This window comes from Rhea pennata, chromosome 1 (genome assembly GCF_028389875.1).
Source record: "Rhea pennata isolate bPtePen1 chromosome 1, bPtePen1.pri, whole genome shotgun sequence".
NCBI lineage: Eukaryota > Metazoa > Chordata > Aves > Rheiformes > Rheidae > Rhea > Rhea pennata.
The window spans coordinates 43908792-43934494 of record NC_084663.1 but is presented as its reverse complement, the minus strand read 5'-3'; the positions used below and the strand labels follow the sequence as shown (position 1 = coordinate 43934494).

The 25703-nt window shown below is 36.5% G+C and overlaps 1 protein-coding gene across 1 annotated transcript in view; it reads right to left on the bottom strand.

Moving 5' to 3' along the window:
• OTOGL (otogelin like) overlaps positions 1 to 25703 on the bottom strand; it is a 92651-nt gene that overhangs the window by 45403 nt on the left and 21545 nt on the right. The window contains exons 17-25 of the mRNA XM_062584856.1: positions 24663 to 24840; positions 23609 to 23733; positions 21501 to 21710; positions 20056 to 20221; positions 18844 to 18918; positions 17657 to 17709; positions 16985 to 17147; positions 13533 to 13640; positions 12062 to 12200 (exon numbers count right to left, since the gene is read on the bottom strand). Coding sequence (XP_062440840.1) covers positions 12062 to 12200; positions 13533 to 13640; positions 16985 to 17147; positions 17657 to 17709; positions 18844 to 18918; positions 20056 to 20221; positions 21501 to 21710; positions 23609 to 23733; positions 24663 to 24840 — 1217 coding nt within the window. The remainder of the gene's footprint in view (positions 1 to 12061; positions 12201 to 13532; positions 13641 to 16984; positions 17148 to 17656; positions 17710 to 18843; positions 18919 to 20055; positions 20222 to 21500; positions 21711 to 23608; positions 23734 to 24662; positions 24841 to 25703) is intronic.

The following is a 25703-nucleotide window of genomic DNA, read 5'->3' as shown; positions in this document are numbered from 1 at the left end:
TTTACTGATATCCACCAAAGTTCAAAAAAAATTGAGTAAAAGTTTTTGGAGTGGGGAAAATCTTCTGACATTTTTTATTGTTGTTATTTTCTAACATTCAGAAGTATTGTCTCCTCTTTTGATTTGCTAGTGTTCGACAAACACATCAAGGAATGCCACATACACAGCACTTCCAGTTTAATCTACTCTTCCACACTGTTTCTAATCTCCAAAATTCAAATTTATTCTGTGCTGTCTTCATAATACTATATCTATTGGCTCTCCACCCTGTAAATTAATTTTGCATCCTCAGCACATACAATCACTTCTGCACTTTGGCTTAGCATACCTGTCCCTTCACCTGCAGCTTCTGGGATTCTTTTACACCCTGAGACAAATGCAGATGCACCCTGTAATTCTCCTTGCTAGACTGGCACTGGGAAAAGGGAGAGCAGCTTTGTTTTCAGAGTTGATCATGCTCTACCACAAAAAAATAAAATTGAGTTACTCACTCTCATGATTTCTTACTTGTTTAAAATCTACCTTTTGATTGATTTCTATACCATCTTTGCAAGTCAACAAGCCAGCAAGAAGCTATAAGCTGAAAAGACTTGAGATGCAACTTCATAATATTAATATAAGCCAACAAGAATGCCTTTGAAGCCAGTGTTATTTTTGATCAAACACTGTCCTACAGTCATTACAAACTTGTGACAGATACGAAATAAAAATCTTGGAGGTGACAAGCTCTGCATACCACCGCTGAGTCATCCAGTCATACATGAGACATTTGGGTAGTGCTGGAAACAAAATGATGTCTAACCTTCTCTTCTTACTCCCACCCTCTTTTGAACATCCTCTGAAAATATGGCTCCTTTAAGGTTTTCCGAGGAGAAAAAATCCAAGAACTATCTGCTTTCACTTGCATATTTCCCCTGTATTAGACACTTGCTCAGTCTAGTTACCAGTGCACATAGTTCATGTAGACTACTGCTAATTACTGTCTTTATAAATGTGCATTCAGCACACTCATCTCCAAAGGAGCACATTCAGCCAGATATGAGCAGCTCTTCCTCCTGGGCACCAGGGCAGAAGCTTCAGGATTTAGAGGCATGGGAAGCAAAGGAGAGCTTAGGGCAAATATGGTAATCTGAGGGCAGAAACTACAAGAACTGATTTAAGATGCTAATGGCACAGTCGGTAAGATGAGAACTTCTCAAAGCAACTTGAGGACTCCTCTTGGCTCACAACAGTGCTCTGGGAGAGCACCACTCAGCCACAGGAGAAGGAATCCCTGCCTTGGTATGCATGTGCAGTGTCCCACCCCAGAGCTTTGCTCCCTCCTTCAATCACTTGGAAGGTAAAGGGCACAGGCTTCCAGCTACTCCCTGCCTGCTTCACATTCATACCCTTATTTATTCTGTGTTCATCAGATCTCCAGAAAGAAAAACATAACATCAATTTTTCCTCACCAGTGCAGAGGAATTTTCTATATATACATCTCATATAGAAAAATGGTTGCTGCAGCTTTCTTTTTCTTTTTAAATAAAAGTCAAAAGACCAGGACAAAAGGCAATGGACACAAACTCAAACACAGGAGGTTCTGCCTGAATATAAGGAAGAACTTAATTACTGTGAGAGTGAAGAGCACTGAAGCACAATGCCCAGAGAGGTTGTGGAGTCTCCTTCTTTGGAGATACTCAAAACCCACCTGGATGCTATTGTGTCTAGCATGCCCTAGGTGACCCAGCTTGAGCAGGGAGGTTGGACTAGATGATCTCCAGAAGTCCCTTCCAACCTCAACCATTCTGTGATTCTGTGAAAATGACCAAACTGTTTAAAGAACAACTCTAGTCTAAAGAAAACCCCCAACTCTAGATAATGCATAGCGTGGAGGTATTTTTGTTGCCACACAGAGGATGTGCTACAGCTTTGTTGCCCTTAGTCCAGCAGGGCTCACAAGCCAGAGGATGCTACTACTTGGCAAAGAAAACACTAAAGCAAGCATGAGCAAATGCAATGAATGTGAGGTATGAGAGATTGCGTGCAAATTTTGTGTTGCCCTAGCACTAGGATTTAAGAAACAGATGGGTGGTGTGTTAGCAAATAGCCTGGAAGACAAAGATTAAAGTAGGTAAAATTAGGACTAGCAACTAATGGCAAATGAATTTAGAAAAACAGCTCTTCACTAGTTAGCAGTGAAGCTGTTTAAAAGGAAGTGGAAACTTCAGGGTACAGCAATGTTCCCTCTGTTATAAAGTTGTTTTAAATTGCACTCAGAATAGAACTGGTCACTACCTTTTTGGGAAATGCACTGTGTTAATCAAGAGAGGCTTGCTACTGGAGTCAATCCAGTAATTATTCCCCTCCAAGTCTGATAACAGCCCAGAGCACGTTTGGATTTCTTGGAAGTGATACAGTAAATTAAAAAGGAGACAAACTCACCAAGTTGGTAAATATGATGCAAGCTGATACATTCTATATTGGTCACATGAAAAGTGAGCAAGCAAATGATCTCCTACCATAAGTCAGTTCAGAAAAGAGCTTAGCTTGGAGTATATACGACTAATTAACACATAAAACATGTATAGTTGGCTGAAAACAGGGCTGTTTCCATTGCAGAGTTCATTCCTCTCCAGTTAGCTTAGCCTCAGTAAGAGGGCACTCTGAATTAATAGGGAAGTAATGTCTTCACAGCAAGAAAATAGACTGAGTTGCCTTTTCTTCTTCTTTTTTTTCTAAGGATAGTTAATTCAGACTAATTATCCCACAGTAAAAATACCCCTTTTTTGGCAATGAAGTCAAGTTCTTGGAGCAGCATCATCTAGCTGTATTAGCTGTGCTAACTCAAACTGCTGCCTGGGTCTTCTGACAGTTCAGGCCAATCACTTTAGCTTAACAGCATCAACAGACTGACAGTCAGAAGTTTTTGTGTATGGTTGGGATTTGAGCCAAGGGCAAAAGTTGAGTAATATTTCAAGTTAACTCTGCAGTAAAGAGAAATCTGGAGACAGGGAGAGTTTTGCTGACCAAAGCCAGAGCAAGGACTCCTGAAGACACATTAAGTATTTCCTTACTTGTAGGACTGCGTGTTAGTACTAAATTACTGGAAATGCTGCATGGTGGAAATGCAGAGACACACCATTATTGCTTCAGTGGAACTGTGAGTAAGTCAAAAGTTTAAGAAAAACTTTCATTAAAGCCTGAATCTCCTGTACTTTCTCTCTTTCCAATTAAATCTTAGAGTTAACCTCAAATATAACACAGCATTATGTGTTTTAGATGTCTCTTGTGGATCAAAGCTTTCAAGATAACGTTTGATCTACATTCACACCCTTGCCATTCTCTTCTGAATAAAAATTAGGTCTTTCCCTATCCATTCAGTACCAGCCAAATTCAAAGTTCAATCATACCATAGCTCTGATGGTCTTCAAATTAAGTCTGTAACTGCTACATATGCAGCCTCTGCTTCCAGCAGGGAGGAAGTAACATGCAATTCTAACTTAATACACAATCATTGCTAATGCAGAAGAAAGAGACGGACAATTTAGATTCCCACTTTATGTTTGTGTAAGACAGTGATGTCTTGGGCAAATCACTAAGCTCTTAGGTATTTTGATAGTATAAATGATAATGATCGAGTCCTATCTCGTTAATTTGTACTGGATCCATATCTACATATAAACTAGCTTTTGTCACTACTGTTAGAAGAAATGTCTGAGTAGACACTAGGAGTAGGTCTAATGAATAACAAGGTGGGTGTCGTGTGTGCATGTGTGTGTGTGTGTGTGTTTTTTTTTTTTTTTTTTTTTTTTCCACAATCTGTTTCCAAGGCAGAGCTGCTCTTTACCTTTTTAGGTAAAATGCACCCGACAGGGGATGTACTACAGTTTGTCATGTGAAACCTACTTACGCTGACAGAAGCTAGAAATAAAATGGTTTTCCCACTGCAAGAGTATCTTCCCACGTAAATTACCATATCCAGCTTGTTCCAACTTAATATCAGTTTCTTTGTGATAACATGGAGTTGCTAAGCAACAGAGAAGACAGAGTCACAGATCTGGGCAGTCAGTCAAAAACTCATTGTCAGTCCTACTTCTCAGAGCATTCTTTTTCTAGACTTTGCTGCACTTTTTTTCCATAGTTCTTCCTATCTTAAAAAGCAAAGTACTTTTTTTTAAGTAATGCTTGGGAATGCTATGGTTTATTTTTGTTAGAAACTTTCTGTTTCCGTATCTTGCTAGAAATTTTCTATCACTATCACCAATAACTCATGATTACTATATAGTAAAGATGCAGCCTAGGAGAAGACAATTTAAAGGTAGCTGTACCCTTTGTCTAATATTTCATTAAAATCTCCCCAATCAGTCAGTGTAAAGACTTTCTCTTTTCCATTCCTAATATCCTGAATTCCTCTCTTTGTCTTTCATTCTCTACAGTATACTACCTTGCAAACTGGGGTGGCTACAATAGAATCTAGGGACATGCTGGGAACTGGATAGAGATACATTTTCATGATTCTTTAGAGCTTTTCAGGCACATACAAAAAACTCCCCAAAAAATACATACACAAAAAAATATTAATTTAAAAAATAGAAGATGCTTCTCCTTCCTAAGCATTTTCAGAGAGATATCGTTAGCTTTCAGGAAGTTTTATGGAATCTCAGAATTAGTTTGGTGGGTTTTTATTATGCTCCGAGTTCCCTCTGAAGGAACTTGAACATGTGAATCTACAGCTTTGCAAATTATTATTTGCAGAGAGCTTGACCCTGCAAGAAGTCAAGCTTCTTAGCCCAGATTTAGTGAGCATCTAAACATAAATATTTAAGTGTTTTTGGAGAGTGGACAAAGTACTTGGCACCTAACATATGATCGTGCCCTGTTAGTTTTTCGTGCCATTTTACAGTGGGGTTGATTTCCAGATAATCAGTGTAAACATATTAATTATTCAAAATTTATTCACAATGTACACCAAAGAAGCATCTTTGGAAGGCTTTTCTTTTTACCAGTATCATTTTTTCTCCTGAATCATTTTGGAATAATACACAGACATTCTGCATAGCTTTATTTAATACTTTTGCATCTTGTACAAATCTGTACTCTCAAAAGACTTCCCCAAAGCTATTCAAACATTGGAGCTGTGCGCAATATTGTTAGGAGTCAGCAGATGGCACTGATACATACTGTCTCAGTTTAGGAAGAAATCCAAATGAGAGTTGGGATGCAAGGATATCGAAAGAAAGTAGGCGCTAATCTTACCAGAGAGAACTGGGCAAAAGGAACTGAGAAAGGAATGGCAATCTTACTTACCCCTCTACTGATGTAATGCACTTCTATACAAGTATTTAAAAAAATGCATTTAGGAACTAAGAGCCTAAAGGAACTACAAGCCTAACACACACACACACGCACACGCACACTCTCTCTTTTTTCTTTACTACACTCTACAGAGTGGTAGATTTAAGTTAGTTTTTTTTTCACTCAAAATAAGGCAAGGAAACTTGCATTAAATCTACAAAGATATGACACATTTCTAGTACTGTAGTACTACTGAGTAAACATGGAAAGCAACATCTTCGAGCAGAATCACTAAAGTAAATTCAAAAGGAAGATTATGCCAGCTAGTGACTCACCTCAAACTACTTCCAGATGCCTGCTAATGCACTCATGGTACTCTTCTCTATTTCTTTAAAAGTGACTTCCCAAAACAATACACCTCAGGAAGATTAAACACTGGACAACTCTAGAGAAAGATCCAGTGTATCTGTGTATATGTATAGAAGTTATAGGAAAAATAAGGACAAATCGTTAAATCAGATTTTATTATACGCAGATTTTTGGAGTAGATTTATGACAGTTTAGAGCTGTTGGCTGTTTCAGGATTTTATCAACAATATTTTTAAAACCCAAATAGGGTTTTTTTAAATCTAATACTGCAAAAAGTACATGACAGGAAGTCTTTTTACTTGATATACTTCAAAACCTTCTTTTAAATCTGTACTGCTTAATTTTAAAAAAATTTGATGAAATCAAACAGAGCTGAACAGGTTTTGGGTTTTTTTTTATATATTTTTAAGAGAATTACTTTAAAAGGTTCAAGGAAAGATTGCTTAGAACAGATTGCTTTTTGTTTCATTTATTTAATTTTGCCTGTTAGTGCATCAGATTTGGCTTCTGCACAGGTTACATTTCTGCAATCCTTTTCTAATTAAAAATGAGATATTCCCTAGATAAAAGAATTGGGAAACATTCAAATATCTGTTTTCAAGTGATAATAATGCCAGTGCAAGCTATTCTGATATACAGATCAGCAGTACTGTTGGTCTTGCTAGTTTGAGATAACTAAGTGCACAATTCATGTATTTTTTGTTGTTGGTTTGTAATGATAAAGCACAATATAACGGAAAAAAAAGAACAGGACATAGTGGTAATAAATTTGCCTTTTCTGAGCAAGTGATGACAGGAGTTAGAAAGCTGAAACTTGCACAAAGCTTACTTTTTTTAACAAAATGAAAGTTGTATGTGTTCATTTACATTGGTATAGATTAAAGCTTAGTTTCTATGTATTCAGACAGAAAGATACTCATGTCTTGACTGAGACCACAGTAAACGTAATTCACAGGTCTCACAGCTCACCTACAAGACCCGGAGTCAGCGGTCATAAACCACAAAGCAACATCTACAGGTAACTAGCCTGAGCACCGTGTGTTTCTCCTCCCTCCCCCCGCCAACTTCAACCATAGCCAAAGCATCGTACGCTGACAACATACCCTACAGCTACCTGAAACAGAGCACAGGTTGCTGGGTTTTGCCTGCCATTTACTGCTACATCAATAGAATACAGACATCAACAGTCCACAAAGCTTTCCCCGTGAGAGACTATCAAACTCAGGTAGCCATTCTTACCATGATCTGGCTTTGCAGACACCCAACAGATTATGGTATTTTAGAGTCAGTATGACCAAAGGACTGTTGGATGCTGAATGCTAGCACAAAAGCAGAAATTCAAGGTCCTCAAGCTCAGCTATAAACTCTCCTCAAGCTATATGGTCACTAAATGGCAAAGTCCTTAGGAGGAAGATCCAGTTTCTGAATCACACTATGCACACCTTCTCAAAGTTGCCAGTCTCATGTCAAGAAACTATTCCCCCAGCCTTTCCTGAAAGCCCTGCATGCACCTGCACAAATTGAAAGAGATCTTTCATTTGTTGGAGGATGAAAGTGATTCATTCACCACATAATTTAATGGTCTGGAGAATCAGTTGGTGGAGACAGAAAGGCATGTAGAGGTAACTGACTCTGAGATCACTGATCTGCAGAAAATGGAACCAGCGCATAAATCCATTGCCAAGCGTAATTAAATTTACTGCTCATAGAAGGCATAGCACAAATGGAAAAACAGGTACGTTAGCTGAGCACTGGGCTGCCCAGCTGAAGACTGGAATGGAAAGGGATGTCTCCCACAGAGAACTGGCTAGTGACCCTTACAGCACTTCCAGAGACCAATTATAAAAAGAGGGCTATCCAGAAAGATTTCCTCTGAAATAATGGTACTGATGAAAAGCAAACTGCTGGTGTTCTCTGCAACTAGAGCAGGGTAAACCACTCGCAGCAAATAATGAAAAGCAGGTTTTTTTTCTTTTTGGAGCATGCACACACACAAACTGTCAAGAAACACATCATTACTTCTGCAAAGTTACTGTTGCTATAAATTATTTGACAAGTGTTTTAAGTGGACATATTTTGGCATATCATTTACTCGTAAAACTATTTACTGGGATGTAGCGCTGAGGACTAAGTATGTCAATTAAAAAAGTAAAGGCATTCTGATTGGAACCTTATGTTACAAGCTTTATTCCTTGAATAGATTAATATGACTTTTAAAGTCAGATTTCCAATCTGTAACACTTATGATTTTAAATGCAACATTATTTACTTTCCCATTAAAAATCTCGAGTTTATTAAAAGAAAATATTTTTCTTAGCTATGAACTGACAGCCTGAAAATATTTGTTAACCATGAGCCTTCAGACGCATAGAGCGACTAACATCTTGCATAGTCCTGCATAGAGTGACTATCATTAGGCAGAATGTATTAATTTCACCAACATGTTATAAGAAAGATGCAAAATACAATTTCATTGTATAGATTTACCAACTTCATGGATCTACAGATTTGATACCTGGCAGAAATGATGTTGAAAATTGTTATACAAAAGTTTACAGATAGTTAGAGGGGGCAATAGTGTAAAGGCCGTTTCTGCCAGCTCAAATGTGGGAATGAATAATTGAAGAATTACTGCTTAGTGTATAGTTGCTGCAGCTTATGCTCAGTCATCATTTAACAAATGTAATAGTCAAATACATCAGCAAGTAAACAGATAGGAAACTGCCAGTGCATCAACCAAGCTTTGTATAAAGCATTGCAAAAATAAGGGTATAAACTAAAGAGCTTTGAACTTGCCTGAAGTTACAAAAGAAGGAATACGTAAGAAAAGACTTGCCTTGCTCTCAGGGGACTGTTATCAATAGGATAACATTCCCACACTCTGGGAAACTCTGGTACTGATTTTCTAGTTCATTCATGTTTTGGTACCAGTTTTCCAGATCATTCATGTTTTGTTAAACAAACCTCTACCTTAACAATGAGTCCTTGAGTGTCTCTTGACCTAAAAGTGTTATATCCAAACTTCTAATTGGTGTAACAATTTAATTATTTGATCAAGTATCTAGTTGAGGATTTCATAATCCTCCAACATTCTAAGTACAGTGGTAACTTTGGCTTTAAAAGAGTCTTAATGGTTGCAGCAAGAAGATGAAAAAGGTGACTTTAAAATCACCAGAACCACAGAGTCAGCTGAAAACAATTGAAAATATTTTTACTGTGTATTTCAAAGTTGGGGGTAATTCACGAACTGTGAATACTTGAGACTTAGAGCCTCAGTTCTGCCAGCTAGAAAAACAGATCTTTCAAGATGGAAGAAGCAACTAGTTGCTTATTTTCTTGGCTTTAGGGCCTTACTGACAACCTAATGAAGATAATAGAAGGACTGCAGTGGATTTTTGAAATGGCAGATAAGCACTGCAACACAGCTCTCGTTCAAGGACATTCATCAGAATACCTGATTATACCATCAGGGTATAATATCCCTCTAAACACTCCCTTGGAAATATAATCCCTCCGAAGTAAGAGAAAATACAATCTTGTTTATCAGAAGAGAACACGTCTAAGTGGCTCCAAAGTGCAATACACTGACATTACAGAATATACAGAACTGCAGGACTGAAAACCAGCACAAAGCTAAAAATATATAAATAAATAAATAATAAAAAATAAAAACCACCCTAATGTAAGTAACAGGAAGACAATAATTTTACTATAAATGCAGAATTTCAATGAAAAAAACAAATGGAAGAAACAGACTTAGAATACAAGGTTAGAATACAAGGAAATTACAGTAGAAGTTTGCTAGAATACCACTTTGCTAGGGAAAGAATATGGTCCATCCTGGAAGATGGAAGAACATAAGCAAAAAAGTCGGAGTAAGAAAATAATTTTAATCATTTTAGTTAAAAAATTAGTTGACAAATTCATTAACCACTGCTTTTAAATAACTGCTTTTTCTAAGTGTGCACTGATTTCCATTTTTTGTTGTTGAATTCCATCTTTCATTTTACCATGCTGTGTTTTCTATCAGAAGATCTTCTGAACATTTAGATGGTCACCTTTTGTTTCAGCTATTCAGACTGATTCTGTACCATTAGTACACTGTTACTTCAATCTCCATATCCTGTTTTCAAAATCATTTCTGAAGGTGCTAAATAAAGGTCTCAGCACAGATTCCTGTGCAATGTCTCTAGGGATCTCTCCATTAAAAAAAAAAAAAAAAAAAAAAACCCTACCCTTTATGCTATGAGAGAAACTTCATTCTCTTCCTATGGCAGATTAGTCTTAAAAAAAAAATAAAAAATAAAAAAAATAAAATCTGTCTCCAAAAGGTATTTAAATATAAAATATGCATATATTGATCTGATAACCTATATTCATATATTTACTGTTACTCACATGATCTCGTAACTCAGAAGATCTATCATGTATGACTTTCCTCTACTAAAAAAGTTCAATTCTTCACCAGTATCATGTGTCATTTCTCTTTATTAGAATTCCTTCATAAGGAAATCAGGCTTATTCATCTGTTTCTGCCAAATTCAGTCATAGAATCCTTTTAAAATATTTGGTTATACTGCTATCCTCCATTATTTTGATTCCAGGATTATATACAACATAGTTCACTAATTCTGTATTTCAGGTCTTTCAAATGTTTGAGGCAGCTGCCATATGAACCCAGACTTTGGGTTACCCACCCTTTGCTGCCCCACCCCTAAAACAAATCTTTTCCAAACACTTTACATAAAAAATCCAAGGATATAGCACCTGTTCCAGACATAATTATGTAGTGCCTTATCCATAATAACAGTCCTTCAGTCTAGATCATGAAAGTTTTCTATATTCTAGTGAAAAAAATAAGGCTAATGAACAAATTAGGCTGTCTTTTCTCACCTTAGCTAAGCTTGGGAGAAGTGAAAAAAAAAAAAGTCTGAAAAGCTAGGTAGAGCTACTGTTGCAGCCATCTCTAGTTTGACAAGACTTATTCTGGTATTGAAAATCTAGATCTACATTTTCATCACTTGTGTCATCATGTTCACCTGATGAAAGGACTGTTGGCAGTGTGCCATGTGCCTTAATTATATGGCTGTCAACTTCATTCTTGAACTCCCCGTAGTTTATTTCCAAATAGGTACTTTCATATAAAGTATAGTGGCAGGTGACATTTCATTGTAAAAGAAAAACATTCCAGTATAACACTATAGTTTGAAAAGTAGCAAAGATTTGTCTTAAACATCTCTCTAGTCTGATGACATTAAGAAATGACAAGACACTTTTCCACCTTGTCATACAGGCAAGATGATTTCAGAAATAAGATAATTCTTGGTTTTGCATCTTAAAGGAGGAGAATTCATGCAAATGTTCATATACTGTTTAGAGTAAGGGCTCTTTTATGAGATGATATGATATGGGCCAGGAGCTCCTGTGAGGTATTAGTTTCCTGGGAATACCTTCTTGCATCTTTTGGTGGAGTCAGGTAAGTTTATATAGTCTTTATTGACCTTTCTTTTTTTTTCTTTTTTCTTTTTTTTCCTTTTTTTTAAGAGACAAAATATCCGGGACAAAGATCCCTAAAGCGTACATTCAAAAAGTGTTACTTTGTCATTCTGTTTTATTTCACAGTTGCGAATACTTTACCAACATGTCCATGAAATGCAACTATTTGCAGCAGTCCATGCTGAGAAATTATGCTTTTTCTTAAAATTACACATTTACAGTTGATAAAAAATAATATTCTAAAAGCATTATTGTAACTCAGAGGACAGACTCCCAGCCTCAATAACAGCTACACTGATAACAATAGCATTGTTAGTAAAAGAAGAATATATTCCTAAATGTCATTAGTGGTATTTTATACAAAAAAAGGCCAGCAATGACTGTAAATGTGCGCTATGAGAAATGTTAGCATGTAGCTGCCAGAAAATCTCAATGAAGGATGTCATTGTTGAATTATGAAATCATTGTGTTTGATATTGCTATATACATACACTCCAGATCTGATGCAGATCACATTCAAGAAAGATTCCAAGTGCCCTCAAAGCTCCTTCTTAACCCTCTGCCAGGCACTGTTCATAGTTAATTGTTAAATAAATCTATAGAATATACCTAGCTCTAGAAGAGTTTCTATATTGGTTGTCTTCTCTCATTGTGATAAAAGCCTATTCAATGTAGAGAAAAGAATACTGTTTTCTGTTTTTCTCTAGACCATATATTGACATCATTCCACATACCAATTTCAAAGTAAATGAGCAAAAAGGGCCATTACAAATTCTTCCTTTCACACTCAACTGTTCTGTGCTTGTTTTCTTAATATCTCTTTCCCTATATCATCTTTTGTTGTTCAAAATACTTGAAGACTGGCTTTTCACAGAAACTTGCACTCGGACACATGAAAACATGGGAACAATTCTCCTACCTTTAGCAAATAAGCTTGGCAGTCACTGACATAATCATACTCCAATCCATCAAATGTATAATAATGTCGATCTCCATAAATAGTGCACACAGCAGGACAGGGATAACTAGTGCAACTGAATACCCCTCTCCGACAAAGACTGTAAGGAGAGATAACAGTCAGTAACTTCTCAGAGCACGGACATTTGCTTTTGTACTTTCAAGAAAAAAAAATCTTGTGCTTGTTATTCAAGTCACATAGAAATTCATGAAGGGAAGAATTTTCTCAGACCTTGAAAAAGAGCTACTCTGTGGATTGCTTCTGAAATTACAGGTGATGTAGCAAGAGAAAAGTTCTGAGCATTTAGCCATGAGCACAGACGCACATAAGAATGTATAAGAAATAAACAAAAATCCTAAAAATTTTATGGCATATTGCAAATATTTTCATCTTGTATTCAGTATACCTAAGACACTGTGCCACAACACACACATTCATAAAACATCGTTATTATATTTTTAAGATATTTTGATAAATTTTCTGAGATACAAGCTGCACATAATCAATGCAAGAGATCTCCAGCTGCTACCATTAGGATTTCAATGAATCCGACAAGTACAAAGTGAGCTTAAGAAATGCTCATGCTTTGAGGGATTATTTTTCTTGTCAGTTACCTTCAGTGACTTGCATCTTTGTATAAGACTAGGAGCATCCTAAGTACCGAGAGCCTCTGTTTTGTGTATGTGAGTGTATAAACTCAATTAATTTGGCAGTGATGTTTTCAGCTGACTAAAAACTGCCAGGTGAAACTTTTTTTTTTTTTTTTTTTTTTTTTTTTTTTTTTTTGATAACTAATATATATTTAACTAAAGATAGATTTTTGAGATAACAAAATATAATGGATGAAAATATGTTTTATGTCAATACGAATCAGGTAAGGTTCCTCAGGAAAGACACTGGCTACTATCTCATTTTCCACCTATATTCCCTTATTATTTCTATCTTTCTCTTATGGCCTGTTTTACTGTTTTGACATAAGGCAGGTTCTCCACTGCCCCTGCTTGTGTCGACTGGTAACTCACACTGCAAACGGTCCAGTTCCCAAAGGAGCAGACTATTTAGTGCAACCATACATTTAATTTCCTTTTTTTCCTCTCTGGTTCTCTTTCATTATATTCCATTCTCTGAAATATCAACTGTCTTTTCTTTCAGAGATTAACTAATGCACATCTAATCAAACAGTTGTTCTTAATTGGTTTTTAATTTGGAAAACTTCTGCTTCTTCTTCAGACCTGAAGAACCAACTGCTCACCCAAAACTCTACTTTAGACCAAGTCTATCAGTGCATCTAATAAAAGATATTTCCTGTGACTGTCTACAAACAACAATATACATTTTTGATATTCACTGTACTGAATACATTTTCTGTATCAATTTTCCCTTGTTGCAGGATTTCAATGATTTGGAAATATGTAAAATGCATGTCACTCACCAGGTATAACAAGGTGTAGCTATCACTTCTCCTGACAGAAATTCCCGGTCTTTCCAGGTACACGGACAACTGTCAGGAATATAACATTTCCCTCTATGCTCTGCCATCCTTCAAAACAAAAGAATTATTTTTAAGATGAAAACTAATTCACAAGTAGATTAACACAGTTTATCAAGTGGTGCATTGTCTAAAACAAGCCAAGGAGAATTGGTCTTCCATTCAGGCAGCAAGGCAAATTGTTTCAGCAGCAAAAGTTACCCAGAACAAATGATCTCCTCCTTGCATAGCTGGAGACCTAGAAAGGCTCACAACTGCAGCTCCTTCCATCGTGAGGTGGAGAAGTTTGTGTGAGGCTCAGCTCCTGCACGGAGGCACAGAACCTGAGATGCTCCCCGTGCCCTCTGCAACAAAAAGGGCAGTATGCAGGCCTGCTGATTCTCACCTAAATGTAAGTGCATCCATGCATGAGGGATGTTGCTACAGGGCTGGTCCTCCTTCCCTGCTGCTCCATCCTCCTCCTGTCCCACGAAAGCAACTGGAGCGATGCGCCCACTCCTTTACTCAGAGCAGCAATCATCCTATTCTGAGCATAGGATAGCAACCAGGATTATGGCAGCTGTTGTGGGGTAGCAGGACAGAAGAAATACAATTGACTAAGACTGGTGGTGGAGGCTACCTGTCTGCACTGGGGAAGCAGAAATGGCTAATGCAGTTAGGTAAATCTGATGTAATTTAATGCAAAAAGCTGCAAGTCCAGTTAGAGCATTAATAAGGGACTTGGAGGTTTGGCTAACCACTTTTTGCTGTCTCTTCATTTCCAGTGGTTTAGCAAGGTTTGCTTTACAAAAGCGTTACAGACACTCCCAGTATTTCTTTGTGGAGGAACAACTACTGCAGTTGTCATTCTGACTGTTGACAAGGCAGAGAGATTTGTTCCAAGAACTGACTTGAGATTGCTTAATTTGCAGGTAAAAATCAACACACACAGTAAAGTTTTCTTCACCTCACAATTACTGTTTCATTAAAGATCAAATTGTTTTAAGTAAAAGAGTCAAGTTAAATGCTCAGAAAAATAGAGATAGGAAAGCACTAGAACAGACGTCTTGGGAAGGTCCTGTAGAGAATCCATCAATGGAAGTTAGTCTTGTATCTGCCAGGAGTCACGTAAGTATTCCTGATGCTGATGAAGAGCAGAAGAATAACCTTAGACGGTCTCATGAGGTCCCTTCCCATCCTACTCTTTGTACTTCTGTGATTCAACTATCCTACTGCATCTCCACCTCAGTGCTAGGATGTCTTTCACTGTATCTTCGGATGATGAAATTGCTTTAGTTGTTATTACCTCGTGAAGTTTTAAGAAATTCTATTCAATTTCTATAAAATACCAGAGACTCAGTGTTTCTTATTCCTCATCATCTCTTTAAGTACAGAATACTCTTGCTTTAAGAGAACCGTCTTTGGACACTAGAGTCCATCTAGTCAGGGGTTTCCAAAGGAGAGGCCTTCAATACCATACACAGGCAGTTTTACTTTGTGAGCACCATTAATACCTAGGATGCTGGAAAATGGCAGCAGTACCTGGGAAAATTCCAGATTCTACCCCAAAAGGTTACATCATCCAGTTGAACAATGGGTATGGGCAGAAAGGGGACGGGGAAGGTGAAAAAAAGGAGAGGAACAACACTTTAAGAGGAAAAGAAATGACAAAGTAGTAAAACTACTCATAACAAGGCTTTCATGCTTTGGTAGATACAGATTTAAAGTCATGAAGTATATACTTACCATTTTCTTCTATAAAAGAGAGACAAGTTTTGAACCAAATTTTTAAGATAACTCTACTGGACCCTTTCTATCTCAAAGCCACTAACTAGCCACTTAGACTCATAAGCAAGAAAAGCATAATGGCTCCAAAACTATAATTTAACACTGAGGATGGTACTAATTACATATTTACTTTTCCATTAAATTTAAAAATGCTAATTTTCCTGCTTACCTAAATAATTCATGTGTATCATATAGTTTTATTCCATTATTTGACAGCAATGTGTGGTTTTGCTTTTACATATCCCCTTTATATTTTATTATTCAGAAAAGCACCACGTAATACATTCAGTTTTAAATGGTACAATCTTACTCAGAAGTAGTATGAGGCTAGCTATTTTTTAAACCTGTATTTTAATTATTTTAAATTTTCAAATGAATTTTCATGATATCATGATATCCTCATGGGGATATATCAGTAAACAATTATCAATTTTTACATAATGCTTTGCACAGATTCACACATTTTTGTGTTAAAAATAATTGTTTGCTTCTATTCTACCTACCAGTGGTCTTGGAAGCTAATTCCTTCGGTGAGGCAGAGAGTGTAAAGGACTACAGAACATCAGGCAAGGGCAGCTAGTAAAATCTGGAATAGTTATGCCTGAAACCTATCCTTTACCAGCACTTAGTCATGTATGTATATTACATGTAGGTATATGGAAGAGGAATTCTAGCAGTCTTATTAGACTCTGATCTATATGTAACAAATATACTGCCAGGGACCACTGACTAACATATACAAAGAAACAAAGTCAAGTGTTGATTAAAAATTGGGTAGCACTCCACCTGAGATGGAATTGCAGCAAGTTACATATCTCATTTGACTCTTCACATTTGAAAATGACTGTACATATGATCAGGGAAAAACACAGATAGACAGAATGGTGGTAGATTCTGATAGAAACCGCACAATAAACACTTTTAGCTTTCTACTTTTAGCTTTCTGCTTTTGTACTTTGATTTGACCCCTGCAGAGCTTGGCATACTCTTTCTGGAAACCAAATCCAAACACGTGAGTTGAGAAAATCAAAGCTTTGGCTGAATTCAGAAGGGTAGATAGAGAGAATAAAGGAGAGGAGGGCAGGATCCAGCTCGCACTCCCTCCTTCCCTGCTCCACATCAGGAATCAGCATCATCTAAGACAGACAGTTATTTGGGCAGCAAGCAGGAATATAGGTGTATTGTGCTATGATTTTATGTCTTGTGTCTTCTACACTCAAGTAAACTACACTATGTAAGCAGTGGGAATCATCCACTGTCCTAGGAGTCCCAAGTAACATACTCTATCAGACTGATTTAGCATGCTAGATATTTCATGGGATATTGGAACAGTGGCCTCAGAATGGAGACCTGTGGGACTTCAAATCAGAAGGATTACAGCATGGAGCCTCACAACAGCCAAAAGGAGCTGGCTTTTGTCAAAGAGACAAAAGAAAGAGCTGACCTTTTAACTACAACCATATCATACCTCTTGAAAAAACAACAGTACAATAGTTTCAAAACTAGAGATGTGATATAACTGGAATTCAAAAAAAAAAAAAACAATATGCAGAGTCACACTGACTCTATATATAGTGAAAACTATATATATGTACTTGGTGTTACAGAGTATTCTAACAAAGGCTTACCCTAGAGGGCAAATACAGCCACTTGCACAAGGTGGTGAGGGGACACAGGAGAAGTTCATGGCAAGGTTTGCACAGGAGACTCCACAGTTTGCACCAGCTGCTGGCAATCCAGGCACAGGAGATCTGCAGTCATAGTAGATTTTTCCTTCAGGGCATATGTGAACTTGAAATGTGAAATGTAGGTTAAATGAGATCAACACTGAAAGTTTTCTGTTATTTTTCGTTCATCTATTTATTTTTAATGCACAGTTAGCATATATTACAGTATACATAAGAACAATAAAAAAATAACAGCCTATAGCTTCATTTGTATTACATGAGTGATATAATTAACATACAAATAATACATGTTTTAAAGTATAGCAAACAAAAATACTTTTCTAAGCATCCTGGGTCTGATCCACAGCCCATTCTTAAAGATCAAATCATTATGCCTCAGGTAGACAGGATTTTAGATGTGCCATGATAATCAGTGCACTGAAATCCATTCTAAATCCATTAAAAAATTACTTTCTAAAATCAGGGTCCTGAGTCTGCCTAAAGAGGGATACTGAGCCTAATTTCAGGCATTCTCATTAGAATATATTGACCTATATCCCACTTGGAATCTTTAAAAGAATTTTTCCTAAGAATTTTTTCTGTGCAACTGTAATATGAGACAATATAACCTACCTGTATTTTCTGTAGTGGCTTCAATACATTTCATTGTTCCATTCAAACACTGGCTGGCAAAAAGAAAAGCAAACTCATTTTTATTCCAGGAGAAAAATTTTGTTAGCCTTTCTAAATGTTGACCTGTAGGGGCCTAGACTCAAAGATACTTAGGCGCTTTTTCAATTGCTTAGCTCTCACTGAAATAAAAAAAAAAAAAAAAGAGAGAGCGAGCAGAGTACTTTAACCTCTATGGTCAGGTAGGCTCAAGTGGTTCAGGATACTGACAATGTAATGCAAAACCTTTTTCCCCTCGGTGAATATGGAAGGATACTATATGCAAATTACACTTACAGAGAAGTTGGGATACATGGCTGGACTCTTTTGTTGATAAAATACAGAGTCACAAAAACACAGTGGAGAGTAAATCTTGTCCTCATTTTTTTCCTCTTCCTTAAAATATATATATATACACACAAATATATAGAGTTCAGTGTACACACAGTAGACTGTATATATACACAAATATATATGCAGAGGCATAGCAATGCCAGAAAAATGAAGAATCTACTCTCACCTCTTCAAGTACATGCTTACAAAGCTTCAGTTATAACAACCATAATATATGAGACCTTAGCAAGAACCAACTTTGACACTCAGATCCCAGACACATTTTTAAATTAGTCAGTTAAGAGTGTTCTTTGTAAAATTAACAAGTTTGACCAGAAGACTGGGGAGGTTTCCCCACTTGTTTCAGTAAGGTCAGGATTCCATCACAAATAAATGATACAAAATGACACAAATACAGCTCTCCACAAGGCCTTGTTTGAAAGGCTGTCCGAAATAGAATCACACTGTTTATTCTTCTGAAATCAGCCTCACATTGCTATCATAATGCTCGTGAGTCTAAGAACAGGACTGCAGCCTCTGTGTATGCATTCTGAGATGCTGTTTAGTCCCTCACTTACAAAATATTGCATGTGTCATCATACAAAGATGTCCTCAGCAGTACTAAATTCCTGGATATGTTTTATGAAGGTTTTGTTAAAATAAGAATGTATATAATCCAATTTGTAGTCTATCTCTTTTTAAGTGTGTTACAAAAGAAAAGTCTTGATACAATAAACCTTCATTCTATACGAAAATATCTCAGTAGCATTCAAGCAGGGAAACATAAAAGTTAAAACTCTTTTTGTATTCAAACCTACCAGGAACCTGTTGACGTGAGGAGGATTTCTCCAGGCTGGAGGGCTTTGCCCTTGTAATGACAACGACACGCAGATCTGTTAAAAGAATACTTACGTATGTGGTTACAAAAGCAAAATGAAATGAAATTTAAGGTCAACTCATTCATCAAACAATTATAACAGGCTTCATAATTCACTAAATCAATCTTTTTATTTATAATACACATCTAATTAAAGGCAAAAATTAAAGGATGAAACTGGCTGCACTGAAGGCAATGGCAAAACTCCCACTATCCTTAACAAAGCTAGGATTTTCCTTGTATCTCCATATTACTTACTTGCTGTTGCTGTGCATTATAGTCTTATAGAAAAGTTTTTTTCCCAATTATGGGAGTAGTACTGCAACATGCAACTCCTGTCCAAAGTAGTGTCAAAACTGTGGGAAAGAGGAATTCTTACAGCAAAGTCCACTTATTCTGTGGGAAAGAGGAACTGTCACAGCAGAGAACTTTGACTTTCCTAACAACCAGATGGTACAGAACTATCACAATTCTCTAGACATAATACAGTAATATGGGAATACCAGGTTTCTTCACACATTAATAGTTTGAAACAGGCTTCATCCCTGCAGTATGAACCTTACTGACTTTTCCAAAATATTTGTCATAATGTACAGCAGTAATTCTGAATAATCTTGAAATTTATATAAATATTCATTCGAGTTTTTAATTTAGTACCTAAATTTAGTAACTACCCATGGTGGTATGCTGTAAAATGTAGGTACACAGTGTAAAAAAACTATTTCACTTCATTTACCTTTTCCTACCCTTTTAACTGCATGTTTTTGCATTGCAAGATAGAGAAAACAAACACTCCCAGTCACTGTCTCCATACTGTCTGTGACTTTGTGTGTTACTATTACATTCCTTCTCACTTTTTCCTAAGTCTCTAGAGCAGTCTTTTCATATAAAAATGGTTTCCCATGAATTAAAAAAATTTCATCACTCTTCTCTAAAGCAGTGACTCAAGTGCTGTAAATGGCTCTAACACAAAATATTAGATGAAGCCACACTATTGATCAGTATAAACATTTGAAATACGCACATACTGTTTTTTATTCTATTTCTTAGGCAGTCTATATGTTGAGGGAAAGAGCTTTGAAAAGCTCTTTGAAAAGTTTGCTAGAAAGAGGTAAATATACCTACACGTATATCCTGTTTTAGTATGACTTACATTGATAAACAAAAGTTGACCGACTCTTCAAAATATTTCCCATCAGGACAATTACATCCTTCAGCACAGTCATCACCACAGCTATTTGCCGCAGAAAGTGAAGCACAGGAGTGTTTACAAAGGGAAGAGCACTGATGATAAAGCATACCATTTTGACACATCACAGCTGGGGGAGCAAGAGAGAAGGGAGAACAACATACTCTTAAAAAGTGAAAGATAAAAAACAAGCCAAGTATACCTTAAGAATGCAAAACAGCAGAACAAAATAACGCACTCTTGCTGCTCTTGGTTCAGTTAAAATACATTAGACAAGTATGTTGTTTACTGATTTCTTAAGCTGGAAGTGTTTAGACTAAGTATGGCTTATGTTAGAAATTTCCTTGGAAAAGCAATGAGTGTCTAAAACATATTTTGTATGCATATGTGTGTGTGTATGTTTACATGTACACCTGTGTGTACACATGCATTATGTGCATAGATATCTATTTATCTAGTAACTCAGGCTTCCAAAGAGAAAGAATAGTTCAGTGGGATAGGGTATTACTCCTGATTTAAAGATGCCTTGTTTTAAATCCCTGCTCTGCCACAGATATGCTATAACTTTTTTGGCAAACCACATACATGATTTTTTTTACTGATACTTGAAAGGTCTCTCTCAGCATTCTTCTTGCAAAATAGAAAATAATACTCAGATAAGAAGCAATACTTTAAATAACTAGGACTGAGAGGAGTAATCATTTGCATTTTATGTTCTTTATCAGTTTGATAATATTGAAAGGTCAAGGATCTTCTTAAGAATATTTGGCCCAGGAAGTTCTCCATTCTTGAATAACAACAACACCAACAACAAAAACTCTACATATGATTACTGTATTCAGGATACCACAGTATCTGTGGTATCTGTACAGAGCTTCCTGTATACATAGAATTATATCCCAGAACCTCTTGGTTCTGCTGCTCTTGCTGTCTTTCCTCTCTGCTTCTAAATTCTGGCTTAGCTTTAGCAACAAGAATACTATACACATCATCAGCTCCAGCCCTGAACGAACTGGTAATATCATATTATTATTACGCATTATGCATATTATTATTAATATTATCATGCATTGCAGCAGGATATATCCTGCCCACACTGACTGTATCCATGCTGTCTACCTTAGTCTAATGTAGACTTCAATATGACTTAGAAGTTCAAGTTTAGAAATTTAAGTTCTCCTTGTAGTCAATGGAAAGGGACCAATAATCCCTGCGAGGTAACACAGAGCCCTTGAGTTAGATACCTAACATAACTGATATTAGGATTCTCTCCTGAGTATTTCATGAGCCCATGGTACAATTCTAGTTTCCAGCATAAACTACCAATTTGCTATGTATTTGGGTGAATGATTATTTCTAGATTTTTTTCACATTTCTAAAAGAATCATCTTTATGCAGATGTTACTCACCACAGTAGGAAATATGAGATCTGAAGTCAACAGCAATTCCATGCTTGCCACAGACATAAGCATAGTGTGCAAGAGCATTACACAAACAGCTGCTTCCACATTTGCATGCATCAAAACGGCACAGCTGGTAATATAACCCTGGACTGATGTAGGCATGGCAGGGAGCAAAAAGTTCTTGATTGATGATATCACAGTGAGATGCGTACCCAACTGGGAGAAGGTGACATTGTTTCAGCAGGATTCATATTAATATAACAATTAATCAAATGAATAGCAAGGAATATTAAAACCAAAGGCACTCAGCCAATTTCTATACAAAGTCTTTTTGCAATGTTCTACATTTTAAAACTGATATTGTGAGTAATTCCCGCAGCAACAAATTCCACTTAAGATAAAAATAGCTCTATAAAATAGTTGCATCTTTCTGTAATAACACAGGAAACACATAAATGGCAAAATAACTTATTTCAAGAGAGTTAGCTAAAAGAGTCCTCCAAAGTTTGGGATTTATTTATTTATTTCCCCCACACACACCCTGATGTTTTATTTAGCTTGAAAACAGCAATGGCCATATACTTCTTGGCATGTGGCTTTGTAAGTATTACAAACTGGAGTTAAGGGATACACAAGTCCTAAACCTGCCATACACCTCCTGCCACTAACAAACCCTTCTCCTATCAACACAGCACAATATCACCACCTTTTCCAAATAAGTAGAGAGTATTTAATGAATGCCCTAGTCCAGAGCATGTTTAAGCCAACTCTGCTGCTCAAATAGAGTCCCTACCCACTCCTTCTCCTTCCTGCTCATACCCGCTCACACAATGACTCAAGGATTTCTGGAGTTTCTCAGTAAACCAGATTCAAGAACTCATCCTGATCTGGCCAAAGCATAACCTGACAAAATAAGTAAATAAACAGGAATTTTCTTTCCGCTTACATCAGATTCAGATCATCAGAGATCTGAAAAAAATGCTTGTGCTGGCGGTACTGGTGATAGCATGGGGCAGGACCCAAGGATTGCTTTTTCCCATGACAGTTAGAAAGTCAAAAGAAAATTCAGATTAGAAGGGACTTCAGAAGGTCATCTTTTCAAATTCCTGCTCTAAGTCATTTACATCTATGGCAAACTCTACCTTCAATGAGAAAACACAGAACTGAAAATAAGACATGAAGTATCTTGTCCGACATCATACTGTAATCCAGCTACAGTTATGAGGCAGGAGAAGTCCACTAAGAAGAGAGCTGGTAGAGGTGACTGCTTTAGAAAATTAGTCAATCTTGAAGGCATAAAAAGTCTAATAAAACCCTAGATTCTTAATGGTTAACAGCCTTGGCTCAGCCCCACAGGCTTTAAACAGGGCCAAATCTCACATTCTTAGTCAGTCCTTAAGTCTGAAACATTAAAAAAGACTAAAATAAATTCTGTTAAAATTTCACAACCATTTTCAATTAATTCAGATGAAGGGGAGAAAATAACAGCAACATTGAAGGAAAGACACAGTGACAGGGAAAGTTCAACCTGAAACATAAGCACTTTTACTGGCTGAAACTAAAACTTTACTCAGGTATTTGAACAAATCTTTGGATCTCAGATTGTTTGTATAGGTTTGTGTGAGAGACAGCATAGACGGCAGACAAGGAAACTCTTAAAAACAACTTATACAATTATGGAGAAGCCAGAAGCAGGACATTTGATCTAAACACTAGCTACGCAAGACAGTCTCCTGTTGCTTCACTGTCAATCAACAAGTACATACTGAGTTGTTCCTTTTATTTGGAACAATTTACAGAACAACAGACTGTGTTTTGCCTAATACTTTGCATATGTATTAGACAGCAGAATTTAGGGCTAGTGGCCAGCACATCCAACATTAAAAAGTCAACAAACTTGATTTACCAAGGACTTATTTCAGTTTACATACTTAATGTATGGAAATAAGGGTTGTTAAAAAAAAGAAAAAGAAAAGTTGTGTCTAAAATAGAAGTGACATAATTATTTTTCCTTAATGAACAGTAATTAACATTTAAGCTTATTCACATAGAAAACAAAAATCTGCCATGATAATAAGATAAATCTAACTCCAATAACCCATGTGAAAACATACCATTTTGTTGATTAACATTACAGGGATCAACCACAGGAATGTTGATGGGCACAGAACAAGCTGAGGAAACCTTCCATGCATTGGCATGAAGTTGCGGCGTCCCTTCTATCATCCCTGCTGGAGAACTGAAAAGGAAGAGATTGATATTGCATGCATCCCACTGACCTTACAGATTATGCAGGTTAGGATACAAGTACATCAGAAAGCTTCAGATGCATAGTCACTTTGAATTTTCAACATGCCAGAAGAATTTACATCCATGATGTGTAAAAGAAGAGAGGAAATACTAAGCTTTTTACTCCCTGATATTTTACTCATGAAGAAATATCTTTACACTCAAAATCTGCCCTACTTAACACAGGTACACTGAAATCAACTGGAGAAAGCATTAATGAGAGCAGAATTTGGCCATTACAGTATAGACATCCAGTGGAATGTCAAAAATGTGACCTGTTAATTTTTGTCTTCTAGACAGGGGTTGTTTGCATTTTGTTGCTCTTTCTCATTGAATATTTGAAAAACAGTTATTATTACTAAGCAAAAATCTATGATATAATGGCTTGAGGAACTTCTGAGGAACTGAACCCAAAGAATAAGGAAAGTGAGCTCATACAATTAAATTATTACTGTGCTTCAGAATTACTTTTTTTTCCCCTTAAAACTTGATGGGAAAAAACCCAAGTACTAGCAAGTGTTAATCTGGTGAGAATGCTATTAGCATCATCATCCACTCTTTTTATTAGTGCTCAGGTATTTGCTCCAATGGTAACAGAGTAACATGGAAGAGAAAGGATGCATTCAAGCAATATCACAGTCCAATAACTTTTCTAAATAATATGCTAATTTTCTTATTAAGAAGTAAAAATGACTTAGATCACTAAATTTATGAGTTTCAGATTTTAAAACGACTAATATTGTAATTAAGTGGGTTTTTTAATTGGCTAATTTAATAAAGTGTGAGCACATTAATGAAATGAATTGACCACCTGATTATATTTATCAAAATATTTCATTTGTTGTTAAACACAAAATAAATGTACAGTATATTACATACAGAAAATCATCTCTTAAATTTCCATTATAAGTTCCACAGAGTCCCAATGTTCTTCTCTTCCAGCTGACATCAACTTGAATGTAGAGCCTCTCTCCATCTTTAGCAAAAAGTATCTTCAAACCAAAACTGGTTTTCAGTTGGACAAACAAAGAAGATATATTCTGAATTTCAACAGCCCCTAAAGCACAGCAAAAGAAAAAAAATCATTGAAATTCAGCTTTCAGGTTCCACCAGTTCATCCATTAAAGAAAAGATTTTGAAAACTCAGAAATCAAATGAAAAACTATGTACAGCCTTATCTGTCTCCATGTAACCTTGCTCATTCTCTATCTCTATGTTTAAGACTACATATCCATATTATTAGCAGCACAAATCCAGAATTGCAACTTGTGTCCTACTGTCAACAATAAAAATATGTCTCACTTTTCTATACCTGTGAGTTACGCAAAAACCGCTCTCACATCTAGTTTTTTGACAAGAAAGCAATGCAACAACATGCCTTTGGCAATGAGAAGTCAAGAAACCACTTGTTTCTAGCCCCCAGGAATGTTACAAGATTAATTAACGGATGTCCATAAGGTGCATTGCAATCTTCCGTTAGAAGGTTTTATCTTATTACTATTGATAGGACACCAGCCCAGTTCCTTCCTTAAGTTGTATGTAAACTAAAGCCCTATGCGATTCCCAACTTTCCTTCCCAACAAATCCATTATGCCAGGAAATGGAAATTTCATAGTCACTTCATTCATTTGTATACATGGTGGTTGGGTTACTTGCAGTTGCAGGCTTAAGTCAGATTGACCTTTGCAGTCAGCATATATAGATGCATTTTATACAAAGATATACATGTATGTGTGTGTATGTGTGTATATGTTACATATACGATAGATAATACATATCAGTGCGTGTGTAGGTGGATTGATGTGGGTGTGTACATATAAACACGTACTCAGCTGAACAAACAAATGCAAAGAGGCAAATAAAATGCTTACTTAAGCTTAAAAGTTTTCTTAGCTGGCAAAAGTTCTTATAGAAATGCCC